The 24595-nt window shown below is 46.7% G+C and overlaps 1 protein-coding gene across 2 annotated transcripts in view; it reads left to right on the top strand.

The window, feature by feature from the left end:
- ITGB5 (integrin subunit beta 5) overlaps positions 1 to 24595 on the top strand; it is a 110068-nt gene that overhangs the window by 52589 nt on the left and 32884 nt on the right. For both annotated transcript variants that reach the window (XM_079156177.1, XM_079156176.1), the window contains exons 6-9: positions 6481 to 6642; positions 8075 to 8170; positions 9852 to 9941; positions 17874 to 18008. In XM_079156177.1, the coding sequence (XP_079012303.1) occupies positions 6481 to 6642; positions 8075 to 8170; positions 9852 to 9941; positions 17874 to 18008 (483 nt within the window). The remainder of the gene's footprint in view (positions 1 to 6480; positions 6643 to 8074; positions 8171 to 9851; positions 9942 to 17873; positions 18009 to 24595) is intronic.

Here is a 24595-nt window from a genome sequence, read left to right as displayed (position 1 = left end):
CCCATTTTTATTTTGAGACAGGGTCTCACTAAGTTGCTGAGACTAGCTTCAAACTTGTGATCCTCTTTCCTCAGTCACCAGAATTGCTAGGATTCCAGGCATGTGTCACTGCACCTAGTTAGGTATTTAACTTTCCAAGACACTGCCCAACTGTTTTCCAAAATTCATGTGTCATTTTACATTCCTACCAACAGTGTGGATTCCAGTTTCTACTCATCTTCATCAACATTTGGTGTCTTCAGCCTTTTTAATTTAAGTGATTTAAATAGGCAGGCAGTAGAATCTCACTGTGGTTTTTAATTAATGCAGGGCTTTTAAACTGTTTGCTGTGCAGTAATTAATATTCCCTGTAACAATTGTGTAGATTCACACATCAAGTAGTAAAAGAAAAGATGTAAAAGTTATTACTGGTCCTGAAGTGATAATTATAGATTCCCTTTATAGTTACTTTTATGTGCTAAGTACTTTTTAATACACTATGTCTAAAATCCTAGCACCAGCTCTGCAAGGCAAGCTTAGCTTCATTTCACAAATGAGAGTGAGTGGGAGCTGACGCGGTGTCCCACCACTGGAGCCAGGCAGAGATGTGAACCCAGACTCATCTGCTGTAAGGTTCGTGGAGTCTGACCTCCCTGTCATGTTCCATTTTATAGTTCAGTGATTTCCCTTAAGAAAAAAATCCTCTTTCTCACTGTTATTCCATGCTCTGAACATACAATAGAGTACTTAAGCCTTCCAAATAGATAGCTGTGGCCCGGCCTCTGGACCACAACTGTTAGCACCATTCACAGAACAAGAGCCCACTTCAGAGAAGACAGAAATACTATGATTAAGCTGTGCTACTCTGCACTTGGGGAGCCACTTCCATTTCAGATGCAGCCTTCCATTCAACAAGCATTTATTTTGGATGCAGCAGTCATTGGTTGCAAGCCTTCCGTGTGCCAGGCTCTTGTATGAATTGTCTCATTTATCGTGCACACATACAGCCTCCTCTCCCTATACGATTGGGTGCCTTGTGACTGGTTAGGTTAGCTCTGTGGGTAAGCCATCTCAGTCTGGCTTCTCTGGCCTTTGCTAGTTCTGTAGATGGATTACTTCAACTCTCTGAGCAGCAGTTTCCTCATTTATAAGATGGCAGTCTATGACTTACTTCACCAAGGTGGTCGTGAAGAATAATGGAATCATAGCATGCTCGGTAAATGTTAAGTACTATTATTCTTGTTTTACTGACAAGAAAAGCTTTTGAGATGTTAAATAAATGGGTCAAAGTCACACGTTAAATAAATGGGTCAAAGTCACACAGGTAGTCAGGGGTGGCAACAAAATTCAAATGGTTGTCATAAGGCACTCACATCCACCGTTGTTCAGTCCTCTTGCTACCACCATGCTGTATGTTCCCAAAAGACCATCAGGATGCTGGCATGGAAGAAATGGAGACTGAAAAACTTCAGTGACAAAGCCAGCCTTTAAAGCCCAAAGTAGTGCTTATTTATTTAATACAGTTCAGAAAATAATGGAAAAAAGATAAAAGAGATTACCCATAATCTCAACCCCTACCATATAATGATGTATTTTGTTTCAGTTTCTCTCTCTCTCTTCTTTAATACAGTTATACTTTTTTCATAATAGTTTGTAATCAAATACAATTGTAGTGCTGAGTTTTGTTTTCACTGTTATACACATTTGCATATAATTCTATACTTTTTATGAACCTAATTTCTAATGGCAGTAGAGGGGGCATCTCAATTTTCTTACCTGTTCCTAAAAAGGATATTTATCCCTTTCCCTTCTTCTTACTATTAATAAAACTACTTTTGTGTGTAATTTCATTGTACTTTTAGTGGATAAATTCTCCTGAAGTAGCATCACCTAGTCAAAAGACGAGTGTGGTGGTGTGCATCTGTAATCCCAGTGACTTGGGAAGCTGAGGATCACAAGTTTCCAGGCCAGCCTCAGCAACTAATGACATTATTTCTATCCATGTCTCTTCTTTGGAGAAGTATCTATTCAAATTTTTTGACCCTTTTCAAATTTAGTTGTTTTCTTATTGGCTTGGGAAAGTTCTTTATATATTTTGGATACAAATCCTTTATCAGACTTTAACTTTTCATAGATATTTTCTCCTAGTCTGTGCCTTGTCATTTCATTTTCTTAACTGTACCTTTCAAAGAGCAGAAGTTTTTAGTTTTTATGAAGTCCAATTCATCAATTTTTTTTTTTATCGTATAGATCATCTAATCTAAGAAGTCTTTCCCTATACCAAAATCACAAAGGTTTTAAAGTTTTATAGCTTTAAGCTACATTTAGGTCTGTGATCAACTTTGATTTAATTTTTGTTTATGACCTATGTACGCTGAATTTCATTTTTTTGCATGTCTAATTTTTTTTTTTTTTATGTCTCATGATTCCATTATCCTGCCAAATTAAACGTGTGGGGGTCTGTATCTGACCTCTGTATCATCCATACTTTTTGTTACCAATTCTTGGTCCCAAACTGGGTCCTTTTTCCCTTTTGGAATTGTGGAGCCAGTAACAAAACAGAGTGCAACTGAACAGTGAAGGACAGTTTATTCTTGGCCAAGAATAGGAGAAGTGGGAAATAAACTTGAAAATCAACTTCTTGGCTCATTGTGGGTTGGGAAGTTATAGAAAGAAGGTAAAAGAAATATGAAGAGGGAGGCTAATAAAGGGGAGGGCTATTCATGTATTTCCTGGGAATAGGATGGAGATTATCTTGGAACTTGGGCACCACCTCTTTCTGCTCCTTTTCTGGTTCTTTCTGATCATCCGCCTAGCAATTATTAACTGGGCGTCATGGCGCTGGGTGGGGGTTATTTAGTAAGAAGATAGATTATAATGCAGTTAGAGGTTGTCTGGTGGTCAGTCTGGCAACCACCTTAGATCCAAACCATTTCAGCCAGTCTGGAACTTCTGGCCTACAGGCATCCTGCCTCAAAGATAAACAAGATTGGGTGGGGTAGAAATTCATCTACGTCACCTAGGCAGTACAAGATTAGGGCAGGTAACATTTTGTCCTGATTCCAGTAGTTCTGTAATAAGACTTGACCTTAGATGATACACCTCCTGTTTTTTTGTTCTTTTTCAAAATTGTTTGACTTGTCTCTACTATCTATAATTCCATATAAATTTTAGAGTTAGCTTGTCATTTTCTCAAAAAGGCCTTCTGAGTTTTTGATTGTGCTTGTGTGTGGATCAGTCCAAATTCAGATAACTATAAAAATAAAAAAGACTTTATTCAGGGTCTTAAAATTTTTCATTTAGGCTGGGCATGGTGGTGCATGCCTGTAATCCCAGCGGTTTAGGAGGCTAAGACAGGAGGATTGCAGGTTTGAAGCTAGTCTCAGCAACTTAAGACTATAAACGATTGGGTGAGACCTTGTCTCAAAATAAAAAATAAAAAAGGACTGGGATGTGGCTCAGTGGTGAGTGCCCTTGGGTTCAATCCCTGGTATCAAAAAAGAAAAGAAATTGCCATTTGAGAGACACAGGTTCAGATAGCTCTGAATTGGTGTTCTCAGGAAGCCAGAACAAGTGGGAGGTAATATAAGCTCCTGAACATTGAGAAGAAACAGGGGCTACATGAAGATAGAAGATAAAGAAAATAATGTATGAACAAAATGGAAATGTCCATAAAAGAAGAATACAACCTCTTAATGTGCATCTTGAGTCTCTGGGCACAATGTAATTGTCTGGTCATTGGGTTGTTAAGGCCAGTTCAGATGCCCGTGGGTCTAAGGGTGGAGGCATTCCTAGACAGCAGAAGGAATCCTGCACAGTCCTGCCCCTTTCATGGCCTCTCAGGGCCATTCTGAAATGCTCTTTTTGTGTTACTTTCAAAGTAATTTTCCTTTTATTTGCACATGTCAAGCTTGTGAATCCATTTGTGGAGAAAGGACATCTTAACACTGTGAACTCCTCTATCTTAAAACTGATATCTCTGTCCATTTGTTTAAGTCTCAAGTTTCTTTAAGGTTCTTAATATACTTTGTCAAATTGAAGGTTGATATTCTACTGTCTTATACTGTGTAGCACATGGTTGTGCTCTTGTGGCTAACAAATCAACATTTTTCTGCCAATCTCTCTCTCTCTCTCTCTCTCTCTCTCTCTCTCTCTCTCTCTCTCTCTCTCTCTCTCTCTCTCTCTCCCCCCCTCTCCCCTCTCCCCCTCTCCCTCTCCCTCTCCCTCTCCCCCTCTCCCTCTCCCTCTCCCTCCTCCCTCTCCCCCCACCTCTCCTTTTCTTTTTTTCTGTACTAGGGATTGAACCAGGGGTGCTTTACCATTGAGCTAAGTCTCCAGACCTTTTTATTTTTTGTTTTGAATCAGGGTCTCACTGAGTTGCTGAGTCAGCCCTCAAATTTGCTTTCCTCCTGCCTCAACCTCCTGAGTCCCTGTGTTACAGATGTGTGCCACCGTGCCTGTCCAAAAACCTCTCTCATTTGTGCTTTGTCTCCCAAGCCTTTTGCCCCCTTACTTCCACACTCCCTGACTTGTGATGCATTGCTTTATTTATTTTAAAGTTCTTAACTCTTATACACACAGAAAACTACATATTAGAGTACATCTTGATAAATGTTCTCAAGATGAAAATACCAGGTCAAGCAACAGAACACTAGCGGCAACCTGGAAGCCTCCCCGTGACCCCTTCCAGTCCTGCCAGGGGGAGCCAGATGCCAACTTCTACTCCACGAGTAGCTCTATGGCTCAGCTGTGAGGGACCTTCAGGTCCCACCTCCTTGCTGTGCTCCTTTCCCTTCTGTGTTTTTGCTAATGCCTAAAATGTCCACCCCTTATTTTGCCTTCTCCCTCCTGTTTCTTCCTTCCTTCCTTCTTCCTCCTATTGCTTCCTTGGAGTGTCCTCTTCATCCTTCCAGCTTACCTAGGAAGTCCTCCCTCTCTTCCCCCAGGCTTCCACCCACCTAGCTTTTGCCTTCGGTAACATGCTTATTGTGGTGTGTTGGGCTATAAACTTTCTGAGACCTGGAGCAAGCATTTCTGTAGATCTAGCCTGGCATACAGTAGGAGATGAGTGATTGTATTCTAGGTGAATGCTGAGTTCCTAGGAAACCAACTCCCCAACAGGTGGAGGTCCTTGCTCGTAGTAGGTCTTCTGGCTTTCAGTCCTCACTGACTTCTTGTCAAACCCCTTTCCTCCCTTATGTCGCCCTGATTTTTTGTGATGTATTTCTCTGTGGCTAAGCTGCTTCTGGAGCAAGACAGTATCAGCTCTTCAAGCTTTTTACCCATCAGTTTGATGATGAGTGAGAGAGGTCAATGCCCTCAGCCCCTCATCTGCAGTAAAAGAGCAATGGCTTCCCACCTGTAAGGTCTGTGAACCAGTCTCTTATTTCAGTATCAAAGGTGCACAGGTCACTGACTCTGGGCAGTGCTGAGGACTTGCATATATTCACCCTGCTGCCAAAAAGTGTTAGGATGCCTTTTCAGTGTTAGTAAAAAGTGGCCATATAAACCAGTTTTTGTTGCTCCATGTCAAAACTAGCTTCTCCTGATCATAATGCCTGGGAGTGTTCATGTGCAACACAGGGGCCACAGTGACTGTTGTGAAAAATAGAATCCTTTCCTTGCCATACAGATTGTTTTTAGTAGTGGTGCAGCCTAAAGATTGGATAAATTCCCACCGGACATGGCGGCACATGCCTATAATCCCAGCAGCTTTGGAGGCTCAGGCAGGAGGATCACAAGTTTGAGGCCAGCCTTGGCAACTTAACAAGACCCTGTCTCCAAACAAACAAAAAGGTGGGGGATGTGGCTCAGTGGTAAAGCACCCCTGGGTTAAATCCTCAGTCCAAAAAAAAAAAAAAAAGATTGGATAAGTTCCATTTAGTGAAGCAGTAAGGGAGAAGAGAGCTGATCTGATTCATTTTAGATACTGAAAGGGTTCTGTTAATGATTGGAATGGTTTCTGTCTACCGGAACAGATGGCAGTTCTTACCAACTCCTCAAAAATCAGACCCATCTCTTGAGCTCTTATTCATTTGAGCTCTGGTCCTGAGTGATTCATGTCTAACTGGAGGACTGAGAAGTTTACTTAACTATTGTGTTAGACAAATCCAACCAGTGCATGTGCTGGGTGGCTGGAGTGGGTTCCAGATGGTTCTGGGGAAGGAATAATAGATGAGGTTGAAGGGGGACGAGTCCAGAGGAGCAGATGGGAAGGAGATGTCATTGAAAGGAGCAGGATGAATACCATGACCGGGTTGGGGCTGGGTCCAGGACACCGGCCTGTGTGAGCAAAGGCTTGGAGATTTGTCTATGCATCTGGGATTCCCAGGCCCAGGCTGTATGTCTTCCAAGCCTCTGCAGAACCTGTCCCCAGTGGCTTAATGAGTGAGCCAAATGGCCAGGAGTGTACGTACGATGCAGACCACCAGCCCTGTGGTCTTGCTGATGCCCAGGGAAAGCTTGGGCAGGGCTGCTCACCCTCCACCTTCTGTCCTGCAGGAGAAGATCGGCTGGCGAAAGGACGCCCTGCACTTGCTGGTGTTCACCACGGACGACGTGCCCCACATCGCGCTGGATGGAAAACTGGGGGGCCTGGTGCAGCCGCATGATGGCCAGTGCCACCTGAACGAGGCCAATGAGTACACCGCATCCAACCAGATGGTGAGGGTCCCGCAGGCTCGGAGGCCTCTCCTGGTGACCCACCAGGGTCCTAATGTCCACCTCTGAACCCTGCTCTAGCCCTCAGTACTCACTGGCCTTTGGGTTGGTTCTTGGGTTTCATTCTTTTTTCTCTCTTCTCCAAGTGGGTTTCTGGAATTCCTGACTAACTCGGAACGTTTCCCCGGGATTTCTGTAGCGGGTTCATCTTTCTGCCGTTATGTACCTAAATGGGGAGTGTTTTGTTAGAGGAACAGGCAACCTAGTGAGTTGGGGCAGACCCCATAGGCAGAGGGGATCTTAAAGCAATGTGAGGAGCTCTTTTCCTATAGAGCTCACAACTGAACTAGCAGTTATAGGGGAGACTCCCCAACTTCTAGAAATGGGCTCCCTGAGGCGGTGAGTTCCCTGTCCATGTCAGAGGGGCAGCAGGTGGACTGCATGGACCAGAGCCCTCAGGGTCCTCCACTCCTAATAGCCTATGACAGTGGCCACTTAATTTAAAAGAATTTTTTTTTTTTGTGGTGCTGGGAATCGAACCCATGGCCTTGTGCTTACAAGGCAGGCACTTTGCCAACTGAGCTATCTCTCCAGCCCCAATTTAAAGGAATTTATACAAAATTTCAAACATACATACTAATAGATGATAACTCTTGAGATCTTGCCACACGTACAATGCAGCCTTTTCCAGAAATCTATACCGTCTTCTTTCCCAAATCCATTCTGGCCAGGGAGGAGTTCTTCCCAATTTTCTTTGCCACACGAACCCCTTTTTCTCCAGTTTCAGGAAGTGATCATGTCCAAGCCTTCCAATTTGTCCAGGAATGATAGAATCTGGAAAAAAGACTTGCAACTATAGGACCTCGGCTGATGGCAACCCCGGGGCCCCTTAAAATCCTTAAGGACCTGTCAGCTGCCTTTCTGCCTCCTCCTGCCTCCCGGCTCTGCACCCTGCCCGTGGCCCAGCTTTTAGTCCTGTGATCGCAGCCTCCTCCTGTTCTGAGCTGTGAGCAGGGGCTGTGGTGAGCCTAACACTTGGGCACAGGAGATGGAAAATAAGGCAAGGGCAAGTCTTAGGGGAGAGAGGAAGGAGCAGGTGCTGATGGAGACGGTAGGACAGTGGTGGTTCTCCTTGGGGTCTCCGCAACTTTCCCATCCCTGCTGGAAGGATGGAGATGCAGCAGCCTGGAGAAGCCCAGTCCTCCCTTCCCTACTCTGGGGTGTCTGGCAAGTACCTCGGGGTCCTTTGTGTGCTCTGCCTAGTCCCTCAGTCAGGAGCTGCCACTGGGGACTGATCCTTGAGGGGTCCAAGGGGCCACCTGAGGGAAACCTTTCCTTTTCATGGTAAGCGTGGAGCTGCTGAGTGTGTGTTGACGCAGGTGCTGGGATCTCAGCCCATCCCAAGTGTCACAGCCTCCATTTGCCCTGGCCCTAGGACTATCCATCCCTTGCCTTGCTTGGAGAGAAATTGGCAGAGAACAACATCAACCTCATCTTTGCAGTGACGAAAAACCACTATATGCTCTACAAGGTACACCTGGAGGAGGGGCTGGTGGCTTGTTCCGGGACCTCGCTGTCTCTAAGGGAGGTTGGAAGTGGGTAGGGGAGTGGCGAGGCATGCTCACAGCCCTGCTGTCTGTGGGGAGAGGCAGAGGAGGGGTGCAGTGTAGCCTGTCTTGATCCAGTGGAAAATACTAATACCGAGGAAAGCTCAAGCCTTCACACAGCCGTGAATATCTTTACAAGGAATTTAAACTGAGGGTATCCATTTTGATTCTGAGAAAAACCTTGAAGGTGGTATGAATCCCTATTTTTCAATTGGTGAAATGGAAACAGGTGAAATGGTACTCTAGATGAAATGGAAGTGGAGGGGCATATTCTAATAGGGAAGGGAAATAAGTGCAAATATGCACTTAATATGCAAATAAGCAGCCTGCATCATAATCCTCCTTTCCCTATGCCTCACCAGCAGAGGCTGGGAGACTAGTGGGTGGTCTGGAACAGGAGTTCCCCAAGAGAAAAGCCAGTGTCCTGAGTGAACAGAGCTGTGTGTATGAGTCCGTTCCATCTAACGAGACTGTTCCCTGGTTGTCCCATTGCCCATTGTCATCAGCTCCCCTGTGAGCTCTCTTTCCTGCCATGATGGACGGGTTACATGTTGAACTCAAAGCCCGAGTTACACAACGAGAGCTCCTATGGGCTGAAGGTGAAGCCCAGCAAACCCCTGGCGTCCTTTACACTGAGAGGGAAGAGGACTTCACCAGGAATCCCCTAAATATCCACAAAGAGCGAGTCTTTCTGAGACCCTTGTGGGAGACTCCCTGGTGAAAAGCCACAGGTGTCTTCTAGAATTCTTGGCCCTCTTTTAATTTGAGTCTGTTCTAGACAATGCAAATAGGGAAGGACAATTTGTTGTTGTTTGTTTGGAAAATCGCTGGCTGATCTGTTTTACAAACCACATTCTTAGAGGGATTAACTGCAAGCACTGTCTTGGGCTTCCAGATGTTTCATGAGAAAAGAAATCTTACTTGGCTTTAACCATCCTTTCCCAGAACCAAATCCCCTGGCTCAGGGAAGGGGCTCATGCAGGGCTGTGCAGGCCGAGGGCAGTGGCCGCTCCTTCCCTGTTATGAGAGCCATGTTCAGGAGCTGGTGCTGAGTGAAGAGGGTGCCAGTCCTTCAGGGCTGCCCACTTTGTCCAGGACCACATTCAGAGGTATCCAGAGGTCCCTGGGAGGGCGCCCTGCTGGTTCTCAGCTCCCAGCTGAGAAAAGAAAGTGTACTTGAGACCCTTGGGAGAGTTGCCCTTTGTACTCCTGGGGGCAGACTGAGTGCATCCTGGAAGATGAACCTGGGCTCACCCATGTAGACCAGGGAGTGATGACAAGAAAAACATGACAGGCAGGCCCTCCTGGGAGGCTGGATGGAGGGTGTCCCTCATGTGGCAGAGGAGCGAGGTCTCCAAGACTTGGTGTTTTCGGGCAGATTTGTCAGCCCCTCCCTCAGGTCCACAGAGCAGGTGTTCCTCAGCCCTCTGCAGGAAGTCCGTCTTGTTCCAGTTCTTCCACTTGGAAACTTGTGGCAGCTTCTCCGATGTGTGGTGCAGGAGAGTGGCCCAAGAGTGCCAGGCCCTTACTGTTCTAGTCAGTAGAGGAGTGTTCACTCTGATGGAACTGAAGGCAAATGGACTTACTTCTTTTTTTTTTTTCAAGAATTTTACAGCCCTGATACCTGGAACCACAGTGGAGATTTTACATGGAGATTCCAAGAACATTATCCAGCTGATTATCAATGCATACAATGTAAGTCTCTGCCCTGGCCCCCACCGCCTCCTCCCGCTGCTCCCACTGAGGCCCCGGGAGCTGACATGGGTTCCGGTGGGCAGTATGTCGGGCTCGTGAGCTCAGCTCTGCTTCCCACCCTACTCTCCTCTGCAGTCTCCACTCTCTCATCCTCAACTAGATCCTGTGAGCTGGCGAGTGACCTGGGTAGACTCAGGCCCGCAGCCCTGGGTAACCTCCAGTTCTGACACCTCTCATGAGTGGGTGCTGGTGCTGTCTACCCACCCAGTTGCCCAGCATTTATCCCTGAGCAAGGCCGGCAGGTCATCTGTTAGCCACAGCGGCAGGCTGTGAGAAGCGAGAGGCATGAGCTCTGATCTTGCCTCACAGCAGGTAGGTCAGTTAGAATTTCTTATCCTCGTGGGACTCAGTGGAGAACTGCAGACTAACAGGGGTCACGGGGACCCAAGAAGAATCAATATGTTTTGCCCACACACATTGGACCTATTTGCAATTGAGTCCTTTCAGAGGGACTCTGAGTGGTGCATGAGATTCTGTGCTGTTGTAACTCGTCTTGTGCACGTGGCTCTAGTGTAAGTGCAGGAGCTCATGGACGTGATTCAGGAGTCACTTCTGCATCCCAAGCCAGTCATTCAAGGAATCACTTCCCAAACCTTTCTTCTTACCACACTCCTTTCCCTCAGTTCCTGACATCCAAGAAATACTTGTCTCAGACCCACTTTCCCTGAGGAAGTGGTGAGCACAACTTTTTGTGCTGGGACGTATGTTCCCTTGGCCATCCCCTCCCTGCTAGGCCCAATATGGCTGCAACATCCATGCCCACCTATGCCCTCAGGGGTGGGGTGATTTCCAAATTAGACTTCAGAATCATCTGCCTGTTGTAACAAAGTATCTTGAAGTAACTATTAGTCCTAAACTTACATAAAATAGACTTGTGGGCTAACCTGGGAACATATCAGTATAGCACCTCATATCTGTAATAAAAATCATCTTGCTTTCCCAACAGTGACTGATTTGTGAATGAGTGTTTGGAACCCTGCCTTTCCCAGTGTTGACTTTGTCCACCTGCAGATGTGGCCCTATTTTGAGTTACAAAGTACTGCTCAGTTAAACCAGGAGCCACTGGGGGACCTTAGAGTCAGGGTGTGGCCAGCCCTGCACTTCGTGCCTGTGAGACTCAGTGTCCTAGAGGGAGTAGATTGGGCAGCATGAGGACTTCTGGATTGTTTGCCCTCCCTTCCTGCTATAGTTTGGGCTCCTCTTCCTCTGTTCCTCTGTTCCCCATACCCTATGTCCTCTTTTCTATCTCTGACATTTAAATCCTCACTAGATCCAGTGGCCACCTCAGAGCCCAGAGCCCAGTGAGACAGCATTTCCGAATTAACTTATGCTTCAGTGGTTTTCAGATTATGCAGTGAGTAATTTGGTTTACATTTCAGGAAGAAGGAGAATAAGCTTACTTGATTTTGTGGACACAGCAGATCTGCTGAAACACCACATACCTAGAGGGCTTTGAGGAGGGAGTGTGAGGAAGACCCAGGCCTGGCAAGTTCACCTCCTTCTGGGGTCTCCCCTCACTGCAAGCCTCTTGGGTCTCAAGTGCTGGACACTGAACTAAAGGAATCAAAGCAAGAGCCAGACTCCTGTGCTGTGCTGTTCACCCCTTATTTCTGAGGATGCCAGAGCCTGGAGACCCCACGTGTTGGGGGAGGGAGAGATGGGCAGCTGCTGCTGGACCCCCTTTCTTGAGCAGGTGACCAGCTTGCCTTCTGCCTAGCGGAGTCTTTGGGAAAGACATGACTCAAGGAGCAGCCATCTGGGCTCTCTGGGATGCTGAGGACTCCTCCAGGGGCTTCTGGGGAGAAGCTGCTTCCCAGCATTTGCATCCTTACTTAGCTCAAGCTCAGACCCCAGGGGGCCAACAGACCTCCTGGGCTCCCCCAGAGCACTTCCTGGCGAGCACCCAGGCCCTCTGCTCCTGTGGCTTTCATGAGAAGAGCATGATGACACACAGTTCCATAGAACTGGCTGGGTGGTGTTTGCCAGAAGCAGGGGGAGCTCTGCGCATCGGCATTTTCCTGCGGCTGAGTGGATCTGTATGTCTGCACTTGTGTCCAGATTGCTGGCACTGGGATTGGCCTCCTGGGTGGGATCTCATGAATACTTTTGGCGTTCTTCCTCTGAGGTTCGTGGTATTGCCCTGATTAGGATTTGTTGTATATGGATTTGTTTTCTAGGTGGAAATCCAGGGACCTTGGGTGAGGGAGCAAGAAGGGGAAGCAGGAGAGGAGTGGGGAGCCCTCTCTGCCTCTGAGGAGCCAGGACTGGGGATGAGTAGACATGCTCTTTCCAGGCCAGAGCTGCATTTGGAAGCAGGGATGAATCCCCTGAGACGCTGGGTGGCTTAGTATTTATTGCTTGGCTCCATGAGTTAAACTGGCTTCTGTACACGTTATAAAATGAAGCATATGCGTTAAGAATGAACATCGGAAGCTCAACTTTTAAAAAATGGGTGATTACTAGAATACTATCAACAGTAACTCTTCAAATTCATTGGAGAGTTTTCTAGAAAGCTTTATCGAGGAATAATGAACGTACCACAAAGTGTACAGATTTTTTAATTTTTAATTTTTTGATCTTGGGATCAAACCCAGGGCTTTGCACACTCTAGGCAAATGCCCTACCACTGAGCTGTGCCTTCAGCCCCAAAGTGTCCTGATTTATATTGTACAATTGGATAAGTTTTGGCACATGTATGCACCTGTAGAACCATTACTTATCAACATATTGACTATACCCATTGCTCCCAAAAGTTGTGACCTTGGGTGTTCCCTACTTCTGCCATTCTCTTAAGTCAAAATTAAAAAATAAATATAGAAATGTGGAACTGGAAGGTATTTGGAGCAAGGTCTAGTTGGTTAAGCAATGTTTGGGGTTTGATTAGTACCTGTGATATTGTGGTATGATAAAAAGTAAACGTATATTGATCTCTGCCCTTGTTCCTGACACAAAGCTCCTAAAACCCATGTAGTAATGAACATGTTCATTAGGAGAAGCTTTTGACCTAATATTTTGTCTTTGAGTCTGGTTCCTAACATAGAGTTCCTAATACCTCTGGATTTCCTGAGTAATAGGAACATTTTTTTTTTTTTTCCAATACAAGGACTTGAACCTTGGATGCTCTACCACAGAACTACAGCTCCCATCTCCAGTCCTTTTTACTTTTTTGAGACAGACTACATTGACCAGGCTGGCCTTGAACTTGCTTTGCTCTTGCCTCGGCCTCCCCAGTAGCTGGAATTATAGGCGTGAACATCTTTTGTTTTAATGAGATGACTCTTGGGTTTCCAGATAGCTTCAGAATGGGACTAGTCATTGAATAAAAACAAAGCATCATCAGAGGGTTGGAACCTTCTCCTAAGGAGGTCAGGGGTTGAAGTTTTAGTTGCTCAACAGTGGGCAGTGATTCCGTAGTCATGCTGCCATTTACAACTGACATCTGAGGCGCGTAGGGGAGGGTCTTACGGAGCTGAGCCCCCAGCCTCTGGGATCTGACGCTTGTCTCCAGGTGGACAAGTCAGAACTGAATTGATCTGAATTACAGGACCGCCAGCTGGACGGAGAATCGCCTGGTGTGCGTGTCGGTGGTGGTGGAGCGGGGACTCCCCGCCGCCTGGCGCCAGCTGTGTCCTGCTGAGTGTGTGGCAGGCTAGGGAGCGGGACGGAGGTCTGGTTTCCTTCAGGTTCCATCTTATTGCTGCTGTCATGTGGCAGTGGGGAGGCCCAGGCTGGGCTGTAGGCTCCTGGCACCTGCCCTGTCGCATGGGGGGTGCACCTTGGCCAGCAGGAGAGGCTCTCGACAGCCCTTCGCCTGCTGCTCTCTGGCCAGGGTCTGGTCACAGCTCTGTGTTCTGGTTGCACTTCTGGTGTCGCCTTCCCGACGGAGTAGTTCGTGGTGGGTTTGGAATGAGTCACGCAACACATGACTAAGCGTGGGTGTTGACTTTTCCTCCCCTGGAGGGTGGCAAGTGCTGGGGGGCCATTCTGAGATTTTGGTTGGAGTGTATGTAGTGAAGGAGATGGCTGTGGTTTTGGCCTGCTGAGGGGAGCAGAAGGCAAAGGGAAGGTGTCACGCGATGTCTTGTGGAAGCAGTCTGTTGTTCACATCTTTTGGAAGGTGAATTTGTCAACTCTTGGGTTTATACATTTTTTCCTTGCTGTGCCAAATTCTGCAGTGTGAAAAATTACCACATCCTCCCACGGGAGTTTGGAAGTGTGGAGCTGTGCCCAGAGTAGGTCCTGGTCAAAGGTTCTCTCTCAGGGCTCAGCCACTGGGCCCTGGGTCCACACTCACAGAAGCCAGCACCCTGCCACCCTGACAAGGGGGAGGTAGGACCCAGACAGAAATCATGGGCCTCTTTAAAGTGGGAGAGGACAGAATGAGCTGGAAACCACTTGAGCTGCATGTGGAGGGTGACATCAGAGCTGTGGCGTGTTTTCCCCTAGCTGGGCACATGTTTCTCTTTTGCTTGTTGCCATAAAGTCTGCTCCACCCACAGCCCAGCTGGCCTGACTTAAAGCAATTACAGATGTGACCTAACCCGACCGGGTATGTAACAGAATAGGCTTTAACCTTCTGACATTCTTGTCATTGTCTCCTTTTCCTAGGATGGGGAGTAAGGAAGCATCTCCCAGGGCAAGTCTGGTAGGAATTCATTGAATTCCAAGGGCCACACATAAAGGTCTTCCTGTGAAATAACTGATTTCTGTGACTTTGATTCTGTGTTATGTCTTGTCCCTCCTGCCTTCACCCACAGATGTACCCTAATGGCCTAATAGGTGGCAGGCATCATGCTAGGCCATGGCAATAAAACAGTGAACCAGTCACAGCCCTGCCCTCCAGAAGCTCACTCACTTGGGGGAGAACAACCCATCCTCACAACCAGGGTACAACCTGGTGATCCACACTTTCCAAAGTCAGAGAAGCAGTTCCGCAGAGAAAAGCGTTCCCGGGTGAGAAGTTAGGATGAGTACCGGAGGGATGGGGAGAGCCTGCTGCTGGGCCCGTGTGCCTCCAGCAGCTGAGCCTTGGCCTTGGTTTTTGCTACCTTAAAGGAGAGGTTCGAACTCAGTCATCTCCACAGTTTCTGCTACCTCAAAGCTTCAAGAGTTCTGATTCCCCAGCGCTGTGGGGAGCAGGAATTCCGGTCAGAGCACAAGTTGAGTGTCTTGTGGCCTGACTAGAAGACAGGATGGCTTGGATTTCCATCCCATTGCAGTTACTGATCCGCAGGCTAGGAGTCCCCAGCCCTTGTGTTCTTTCTCCTCCTGCCAAGTCCTCCAGTGACTTACTAGTGGCGGCGTTGGCAGATCTCGGTGGGGAAATGCTGATGCTTCCCTCCAACATTTTGCTGCTGCTGGACCACAGGGCCCTCATATTTCAAGTGACTGTCTTCAGTATTTTGTATAGCTCTGGTCTACCTAACTCTTTTATGGTATGCTATTTTATCTCATCCTCATATTTCTTTATAATTATAAATACATTTTTAAATTTTAACTTAATAGATAAGTTTAATTTTCATCCAGTTGGCCTAAGTCATTTAGCCCCTATTAAAACATTCATTCTTTCATCCACCCCATCATTCAAAAAAGTGTATGTGCTGAGTCTCAGGTATGCAGCATGGCCCTTGGAACTCACAGCCCAGTGGAAAGACAGATCTGGAAACAGCTGTTCAGTTTGAGTGTGCCGCATTGAGTGGCACCTTGTGACCCTTGACCATGTAAGGCTGGCACTTTCAAGAGGAAGTAGGTTTAAGAGGGATAGTATTTTAATAGTGTAAGCACTTAGACAACTGGTTGCAAAGAAAGAGACTTTTTGGCAGAGTATTTTCAACAAGCTGTTAATTTGTTTGAAAAACTGAATATTTCACTTATTCAAGTTTAGCGCTGTATGCTCAGCAAAAAAAAAGAAAGAAAGAAAGAAAAGAAAACCCCTAAGAGACAGTTCTGCCTGCTGTTCTGTTCAACAGCTGTGCTCCCCGGGGGTGCACCTGAGAGGGCCGTGGGAGCCTGGTCTTGGTTCCATGTGTCTCTCAGAGCATGATGTCTTGCTTTGTGCAGAGTGTTTAGTGTTAGAATGGTTTGTTTTCTTAATGTTTGATAAAATATGACCCTTGTATATAAGCCAATTATTCTATTTACCCATGGTCTCCAAAGTAACATCTTCCTTGGAGATTTTCAGAGGCAGTTTTCAAAATAATAGACATATAGAAAATCACATAAACTTTTCACAAACTAAATATACCTGAGTATCCAGCACCCAGGTCAGAAACACAGAACAATCCCAAACCAGGAAGTCCCTCGAAATCCCCCAAGGGTAATGATTAGTTTTACCTGTTTTTGATCATCTAGTCATGCACCATTTAATGATAGGGACATGCTGAGAAACACATCCTTAGGCAGCTTCATCATTGTGCAAACGTCATGGAGCGTATTTACGTAAACCAGATGGCGGGGCCCACTGCACACAGAGGCCATGTGATACAGCCTCTTGCTTCTAGGCTACAGTCCTGTGCAGCTTGTTACTGTACTCAGTACTGTAGGCAGTTGTAAAACAATGGTAATGGGCTGGGGAGATAGCTTAGTTGGTAGAGTGCTTGCCTCACAAGCACAAGGCCCTGGGTTCAATCCCCAGCACTGCAAAAAAATAACAAACAAGAAAAAAATGGTAATACTTGTGTATGTAAACATATCTAAGCATAGAAAAAGTAGAGTAAAAATACCATGCATTAAGAAATTTCAGCCATTATAATCTTACGGGACCACACGGTACATGTGGACTGTGTGAACCAGAGTGTCTTTATGAGTGTAAATAGAATCACATAACACATAAGCCATTGTGTCTGGCTTCTTTCAGGCAATGTTCACATTAGTGAGATCCATCCCCGTCCTTCCCTGTCGTTGTATTTGGTTCATTATCATTACTGTAAGGTTCTCTGCCATGTGAAAACACTGCAGGGTTTTAAAATCCCTTCTACTATTCATAGACTTTTGGTTAGTTTCCAGGTTCGAGCTTTTTCAGACTGTGTTGCTGTAAACATTCCTGCCCATGTCTGTTGGTGACATAGACCCTTCTGTTGGGGATAATCCTAGGTGTCAGGTTGGCCTGAGCCTTAGAAGACACTGCCCCATGGTTTCTAAAGGGCTGTACCAGCTTACACTCCGGCCAGCAATGAGCACGAGCCCCAGTTGCTCTGTGTGCTTTCCAATACCTGAAATATTCAGTCTTTTATTTTTTCTGCTCCAGTGGATCATTCTGACTTGGTTTTTGTTCGCTGCACCATCCTGAGAGCATAACCTACACAGAACATTGGTCTTTCATAATGTAGCTTCAGACTCATGACATGGACCTCATCTGATGTCGGGGCAGGCTGGAGTGTGAAGGATGATAGGGTGGGTCCTGGAGAAAGTGCCAATTGAACTGGTTTGCAGGATAAGGCACGGGGTGGAGTGGGAGAAGAGCCACTGGTCAAAGGAATGTTATCTTGGTCCTGGGTAAAGGCCCAGATCCTGGAGAGCACATGCTGGAATTCTTAGAAACTGTACCTGTGAAGCTGGGGTGGCTCTGGAGAGGGAAGCAGGAGACCAAGTATAACCCCTTGAAGCAGATAATATAATTTGGCAGATAGACAATTATTAATGTGTCCAAGTTCATAGAGGGAGACCTCAAGTTAGCTCGATCAAAATGGTATGTAGGAGTTGAGAGAAGAGAAAGGGGGAGGGAGAGCAGGGAACCAAGCCTGCTGGCTTTTGCCTTGGCTTAAGCTTCCTGGGTTAGAGGAAGCCACATGGGCATCCAAGAACCAGTGCCAACATCGCCTCAGCTGCGGCCTTTACTAAGTGGTTTGGTCCTCACTGTCTCCTTCTGTTCAGAGTATCCGGTCTAAGGTAGAGCTGTCGGTCTGGGATCAGCCTGAGGATCTCAATCTCTTCTTCACTGCCACCTGCCAAGATGGCATATCCTACCCTGGTCAGAGGAAGTGTGAAGGCCTGAAGATTGGGGACACGGTAAGTGTTCACCTCCAGCTTATATGCTCTCGTTAGCACTGGCCATTAGTCTTTGGATTCTGATAGCTTTTGTACTTACTGTTGTCCTCTGGGAATTCACGTTCTGTCTTCCAATTCAGGGTCCTGGGGCATTTCCTAAGCTCTGCTTTTCATGCTCAGAGTCCCAGGCAGGCTTGCTAAGGAGCTCTGCTCAGTAGACAGCCCTCCGTACACTGCCACCTAAGGCTTCCTCAAGATGACCCTGTGCTCCTGGAGTTTTAGACCTTTATCATCTGAGCATGACAGGGATGCAAGAGTCTCAGCTTCATTGCTCTTCTGCAACTTGCTCTGATTCTGGGGTACATAATCTGACCCATGCTTTTCCTTTCTATAAAAGATGAAGAAAGCCCCTCATCCATTCTGGTTTGATGAGGTGAATGACTGGCTCTACAGTACTGGAGGGAACAGATGGTTTGCCAAATAGTAGGTGTAAATGATGTACAGCTGTATGCCACACGACTTGAGGGTGGGAGTGGGGAAAAGCTTTTATGGGTGCTGAGAACACAGTGCCGATGTTGGTGCTGAGGTGGCACAGTGGTGATTGAAGACTGCCCACCCCCTTCTGGAGGTCCCTGCTGCTGGGGACAGACAGGAGATCTGATCCTGACTTGCTCTGTTGACCATTCTAGTGCTCAGAATGTCAGAAGGGAGTGAGGGAAAGCTTCCTTCCATACTTCAGGGAATCTGGTTAGAAAAATATATGGACTTTTTCAAAATAGATGACTCTGTCCTCTGGGCACACGTAAGTACTAATCATGGCCAAGGCGTGGGTGAGCCGACCTCCCCTGACTCAAGGACATGCGGATGTGGCTGCAAGGCTGCATAGGCCCTGCAGTGGTGTTCTGGGGTCTCCTCACTTTCCAACACAGACCTTTCCCCACCCAGCTCTCCCGTTGCCCTTTGCCCACTCACAACACGCACGCCAGCTTCTCACCCCTTCCAGATCTCACAACAGTGCTGCACCCCAACAAAGAGACACTTCAGAATATGATATGGAAGTTGAGAGAGTAAAGGTCTCTAATGACTAGGGAACAAATTCTTTTTTTTTTTTTTTACTTCCAGTGCTGGAAACAAATCCTCTTCTAAGACAGGTTGTTTACAAGTGCCTCTAGCTTTTTAACAAACTTAAAGGAAGGCCTAATCAAGTTTTCAGATAAGTCATTACAAATGATTATGGCATTTAACTCAGATGGAATTCATAGGGGAAAACAGAAGAAAAAAAGAAGTCATTCATAGAAGAAGACGACTTGACTATAACAAAAACTCTTCCCATTTCCATCTTCCTATTTATGCAAATAAGTTTTTTGTGCTTATATCTGGTACAAAAATAGAAATTTAATTGATTGTGATTCCTGCCTTCCTTAGCAATAAGTAGTATTATTTTACATACCTGTCAAGTCTTTGGGGGGAAGACCTCATCTCATTTAAGAGACATTTCCATTAAAATTTTACTTTTTTGTTTTTAATAATTGTCAAGAGTTACAATGTATTGATGTTGTTTTGATCAATTATAATGATTAATCCAAATGAATTTTTAAAAACCACAAAAGCCTTAAAGTTGTGGGTTTTAAAGAGATGGTTTTGTGGGGTGTAGTAGTGCATACCTGTAATCCCAGCAACTTGGGAGGCTGAGACGGGAGGATCACAAGCTTGAGGCCAGCCTCAGCAACTTAACTAAACCCTATCTCAAAATAAAACATGACTGGGTATGTAGTTCAGTGGTGGAGCACTTGCCTCACATGCACAAGGCCCTGAGTCCAGTCCTCAGCACACTCATTCACAAAAACCCAGTTCTGAAAATGGAAAAAGGCAGAAATAACCAGAAAAAACAACACATGAATGAAGATCTGGGTATGGAATGTTTGGCGCAACGTGTCAAGAAAGCGGAAGAATGATGCGTGGAACTCACTGGAACAAGCCCTTTACTTGGAGAAGTAGTTACAACAGGAGAGAGGCCTGGGATCTGTAAGAAAGCACATGCAACAAGGCTCTTGACAATTTCTAATGACATTCTATGAGTAGGAAAAATAATTTGGGTGATGACAGCCCAGTCAGGCAGATTTGTTGCTGAGTGAACATGTTTTCTAGGAGCATTTGACTGAGGTTCCAGATGTCTCTTGTCTGATGTGCTTTCTATTGACTTGGGTTGAACTCATGGAAGACCTGCCTATCAAATGTGGGAAGGTCACAGAGGTGGGGAAAACAGCTTATCTCATAAAGTGGAAAAAACTAAGAGTTTACTTTCTTTTTTCAAAACTGAGCTGGAGTGAAATCCTCAGGATCAACATATTTAGTTCAGGATATTAGTAGGGTTGAGGGAACATGGTTTGATATTTTGATTTTAAAAGGATTGGCAGGTTGTAGTGGCTCAAAGGTTTAATGTGCATAACTAGTGTTGCTTAAAAAAAAAAAAAAAAGTAATGCCAATTGGGATTGCATTAACAGAAGTATTTTTGAAACCCCAGAGATAATGGTGCCATCTTTCTTTGCTTGGGTCAGACTGCATGTGGAGGTCTATGGACAAGTCTTTTCAAAAAGGAAAGCGACAATCAAAACTCTCATGATGAGTTGGCTAGAAACCAGGGAGGTCAAAGGAATTGGTGTTTGTTGATAATGACTATGAAGTCATTAAAGCAGTCAATTTATGCTACTTTAAGCAAACATGGGGAAACCATTGAGATTGGGGGTCTCCCATGGAACCCAAAAGGAAAATACATTAAGTCCCAAGAAGGACCAGAGACAAACTGGACAATGAATAGTTCTGTGTTTACCATCTGTTTCCCTCTGAGGAAGACATTGTTATCCATGTTGACAGATGAGGAAACTGAGGCACACAGAGTTCAAGTAATTGCCAAGGCTCCTCAGTCTTTCATAGCAAAGTGAAAGTTCAAAACCAGGGCTTTCTGGTTCTATAGCCGGCACCCTACACCACCTTTTTTGAACCTTTTTTTCTTTCCTTTTTAAAATTTTTTTTAGTTGCAGATGAACACAATACCTTTATTTTTTAAATTTATTTTTATGTGATGCCGAGGATTGAACCCAGTGCCTCACACAGTAGGCAAGCACTCTACCACTGAGCTACACCAGCCCGCCTTTCTTTCTCTCTTTTTAAAAAATAATTATTTTTATTTTATTTATTTATTTTTATGTGGTGCTGAGGATCAAACCCACTGCCTCACACACTCTAGGCAAGTGCTCTGCCACTGAGCTACAGCCCCAGCCCCTTATTGAGCCTTTCAGTGCCCATGATCCTACTTAACTGTTTCAAATGTTGTACATCAGAATGAAATGTGATAAAGGATGGGACCCTTCAAGGAGAAAGTGATTTCCTGAGTGCCTCTGTGCCCCTCATCACATTCAGTTCCCATAACCATCAATCATAGATGGAGAACGGAGCACACAATCATTGCTGATGGGCAGTCTGAGATTTGGGGATAGGAGTGGCCTGCCGAAGCTCACCCAGATAATAAATGCTGGACCCATGGCCCAAACCAGATCTTTCCTCTCCAGACCACGTCCTGTCACTAACCTCAGCCTCTCTCTTGCAGAGGGAGTTGTATCAACCCCCTGTAATGGGAACTAGCAGTACACCCAGTAGTAGTGAGGCTTTGCCGCTGCCTTCCCTGCTTCTTACAGCAGCTTTCCTAGGTAGCTTTAACTTGTCCACTTCAATGTGCGAGAAACTGGCTTGAAGAGGGGCCTGAAAAACTGGCCAGTGAGCTGCATGCACCTAGACTCAAATCAGAAACTGACACAGGGCAGTGCTGCAACCCAGGACCTTCCCCTAGGCCTCATGCACTTTGCAAGTAAAAGCTTCAAAGAGGCCACTTAGGCATGGACACTATAGCATACAGCTTTTGGTTTTTGCTGGGATACTTCAGAAAATAGACACTGTCCAGAAATCAGGAAAAGATTTTAAATAGCAGTTTTTTACAACAGTGAAAAAACATCTCTGCTGATTGGGATGATTTTCAGAACATTTGAAACAATAATAAAGCAGCAGGGTGCTTCTTCCCACGCTGGCACCTTTGGCAGCTCTGCCTTTGGGATCCAGTAGCCCTGTTGAAACAGCAGCAGCCCTGAGGCGAGCCTCCCTGCTGGGTCTTTGTGTCTTCTCACTGTCCCAGTGTGGTAGTGCAGTCCAAGGGCCACGGTCACATGGCCCCTGGCTCTGCTGCAAGGGCTGCAGGGTTTTGTTTTCTGTAGATGAGGACAGGCTGGCACAGAGCAGTGACCACTCTGCTCGTCTGAACTGGACATGATGCTACTCACAAGGGCCACACCAGGCCACAGACCATTGGGGCTGAGCTCCCTGAAGGGCTTTGGAGGCAGAGGCGGGCAGAACTGGCTACATAGCTTGTGGGATACAGTGCAAAATGAAATCATAGGGTTTATGTTAAAAAATTATTAGAAATTTCAAGATCCCCAACAACAAAGCTTAAATCTAAGCTCATACCCTTCTGAGCAGGACTTCATGACACATGCCCAGAAGGCCAGCCCCAGCCTCTGTGGACAGGGCCCACTCATTCATGCAGTGAATCAACCCCGTATCACGACAGTGCTATGACATCGATGGTGTGGTGCTACAGGAGCCCCAAGGTAGAAGGGCCCAGCATCACAGAGGGTGCTGTCTGAGCGCAGGCATAGGAAAGGAGGGCCAGGCGCTCCCACTGGCGGGCGTAGCAGATGCAAAGCAGCAAGAGTAGTCTGCAGAGTGTGAGGAGCATCGCCCTTTGCAGCTGAGGGTGATGACTATGGAGGCAAACGGAGGGGATTGGGGACTGAGGGGAGAGTGGCTGTCCCAGGCCACACTGGTAGGACATAAGTGCCAAGCTAAGGGACCTGGTCATTGTTTGGCAGGTGGGTTTCATTCTCATTCTCAGGTGCCATGAGTTGAGAGGGCTAAGGACAACTACCCCTCCCAGAGTAGTGAGAGTGGACAGGAGTGGGGCTCAGCAGGAGAAGAGGGGTTGGAAAAGCAGATAGTGTTCACTCTCAGCAGGTGTTTCAGGGGAGGAGTGTGTGCCCCTGTGGGTCACCAGGGGCGCCTGGGTCATGTGCATTGCACTTCTTTGTATTTGTAACTTCCTGCAGAAGTGGCAGAGAAATAGGCAGTGACTGTGGTCACATCCAACCAGTGGTGGTAGTTCTGTAACCACCCTATGTTCTCTGGTCTAAGACATTTGTCCAACAAGAAGTAGGAGAGGTGGCAGGAAGTGAGGGACAAGGATGTCCTCAAAGAGGAATCCTCCCTAAATTAAACTCTGAGGTTTTGTTTGAATTCCCTAAGGCCATCCCCTACTTTTCCTGCCCTGGTCCTGATGCCAGCTAAGGCTGACTGAGCGGACCCAGTCATGGGAAGTTGGTGTTCTCATTAGCAGGCCTTGACAAATCAGTATGCAAGTGACTGTCTGTATAGCCAGCACCAACACCCAGCACAGGGGGCCCAGTAAGCGCCTGTCACCGGCTTCCCACGGCACACCCGCCCCCATCCCCCACCCCTTCCCACTCCTCTGGGCTCTATACCCTGTGTCCACCCCAGCTCTTTGTTTCATTGAGATCTGAGTGGACTTGGCATCTGCATAGCCCTGGGGTTGGTGGGTTTGGGTGGGGGCTGGGCGGCCCTTTTGAAAGGGTTAGCCAAGCCAGCAGCCCTGTAGGGAACCAGGAGCATCCCAATGAGATTAAATCACCAGTCTGGGCAGGAGGGCCTCTGTGTCTGTGACCTTCCTCTGGAATCTTGGAGTGGGAGACCGGAAAGTCTCCAGGAACATGGGGCCCCCTCAGTATCAGTACTGAGTTGGAGTCCTCAGTCACCAGGGGAGAGAAGCAAAGAAGCTGTGTTCCAGCTGCATTCCAGCCTCTCTGGAGTCTTTCCCAATTCAGTAGGGAAACCAGACTCTGAAAGGAGGGGTGAGTGAGCAGATTTACTTGCTGTTCCCCAAGTATTTTTTATAGCATTCCTGTGTCCAGCAGGAGCTGGAGCCCGACAGAGCGTCCTCTGGTTATTAGGCAGCCGGCTGCAGGCCCCACAGCGAGGGGTCAGACAGATAGCACTTCTGTTGCAGCAAAGCCTTGGCTGAGGAGGGCCGCCAGGACCTACAGGTCCCCTTGCCTGTCCAGCCAGGCAGGCGGGGTGAGAGTTTCCACATCCTGGGCAATCTGGGTGCCAGCTCAGATTCAGAGGCTCCCTGACACCTCTGCTTATCCTGGACAAACACAAGCCACTGGCAAGACTTAGGAGATTTGCTTCTCTCTTTCCTTACTTTATCCCTTGGCACAGGGCAGGCTGCGTGGGGGAAGATTATGCTCACAGATGGACACTCCCCACAGTCTCTCAATAATTAAATGCCTTTGGCTCTTATTCCATTTCTGACCTACAGATGCCTTTGTGGACAGAGGCTCTTCATTTAACAAGGCTAGCAAGTCGGAGCCCTAGGAAGTGGCAGCTTCAAGCAAGTCACTATTTCTCTCTGGGCCTCAGAGGGAGGGATACATTAGCCTCTGGAAAGCTCTTTTTCACTCTGCATTTTTTACTTTTTTGTTGC

Source organism: Sciurus vulgaris (genome assembly GCF_902686455.1).
Source record: "Sciurus vulgaris genome assembly, chromosome: 10".
NCBI classification, from domain to species: Eukaryota; Metazoa; Chordata; class Mammalia; order Rodentia; family Sciuridae; genus Sciurus; species Sciurus vulgaris.
This window is presented reverse-complemented; position numbering and strand designations above follow the sequence as displayed.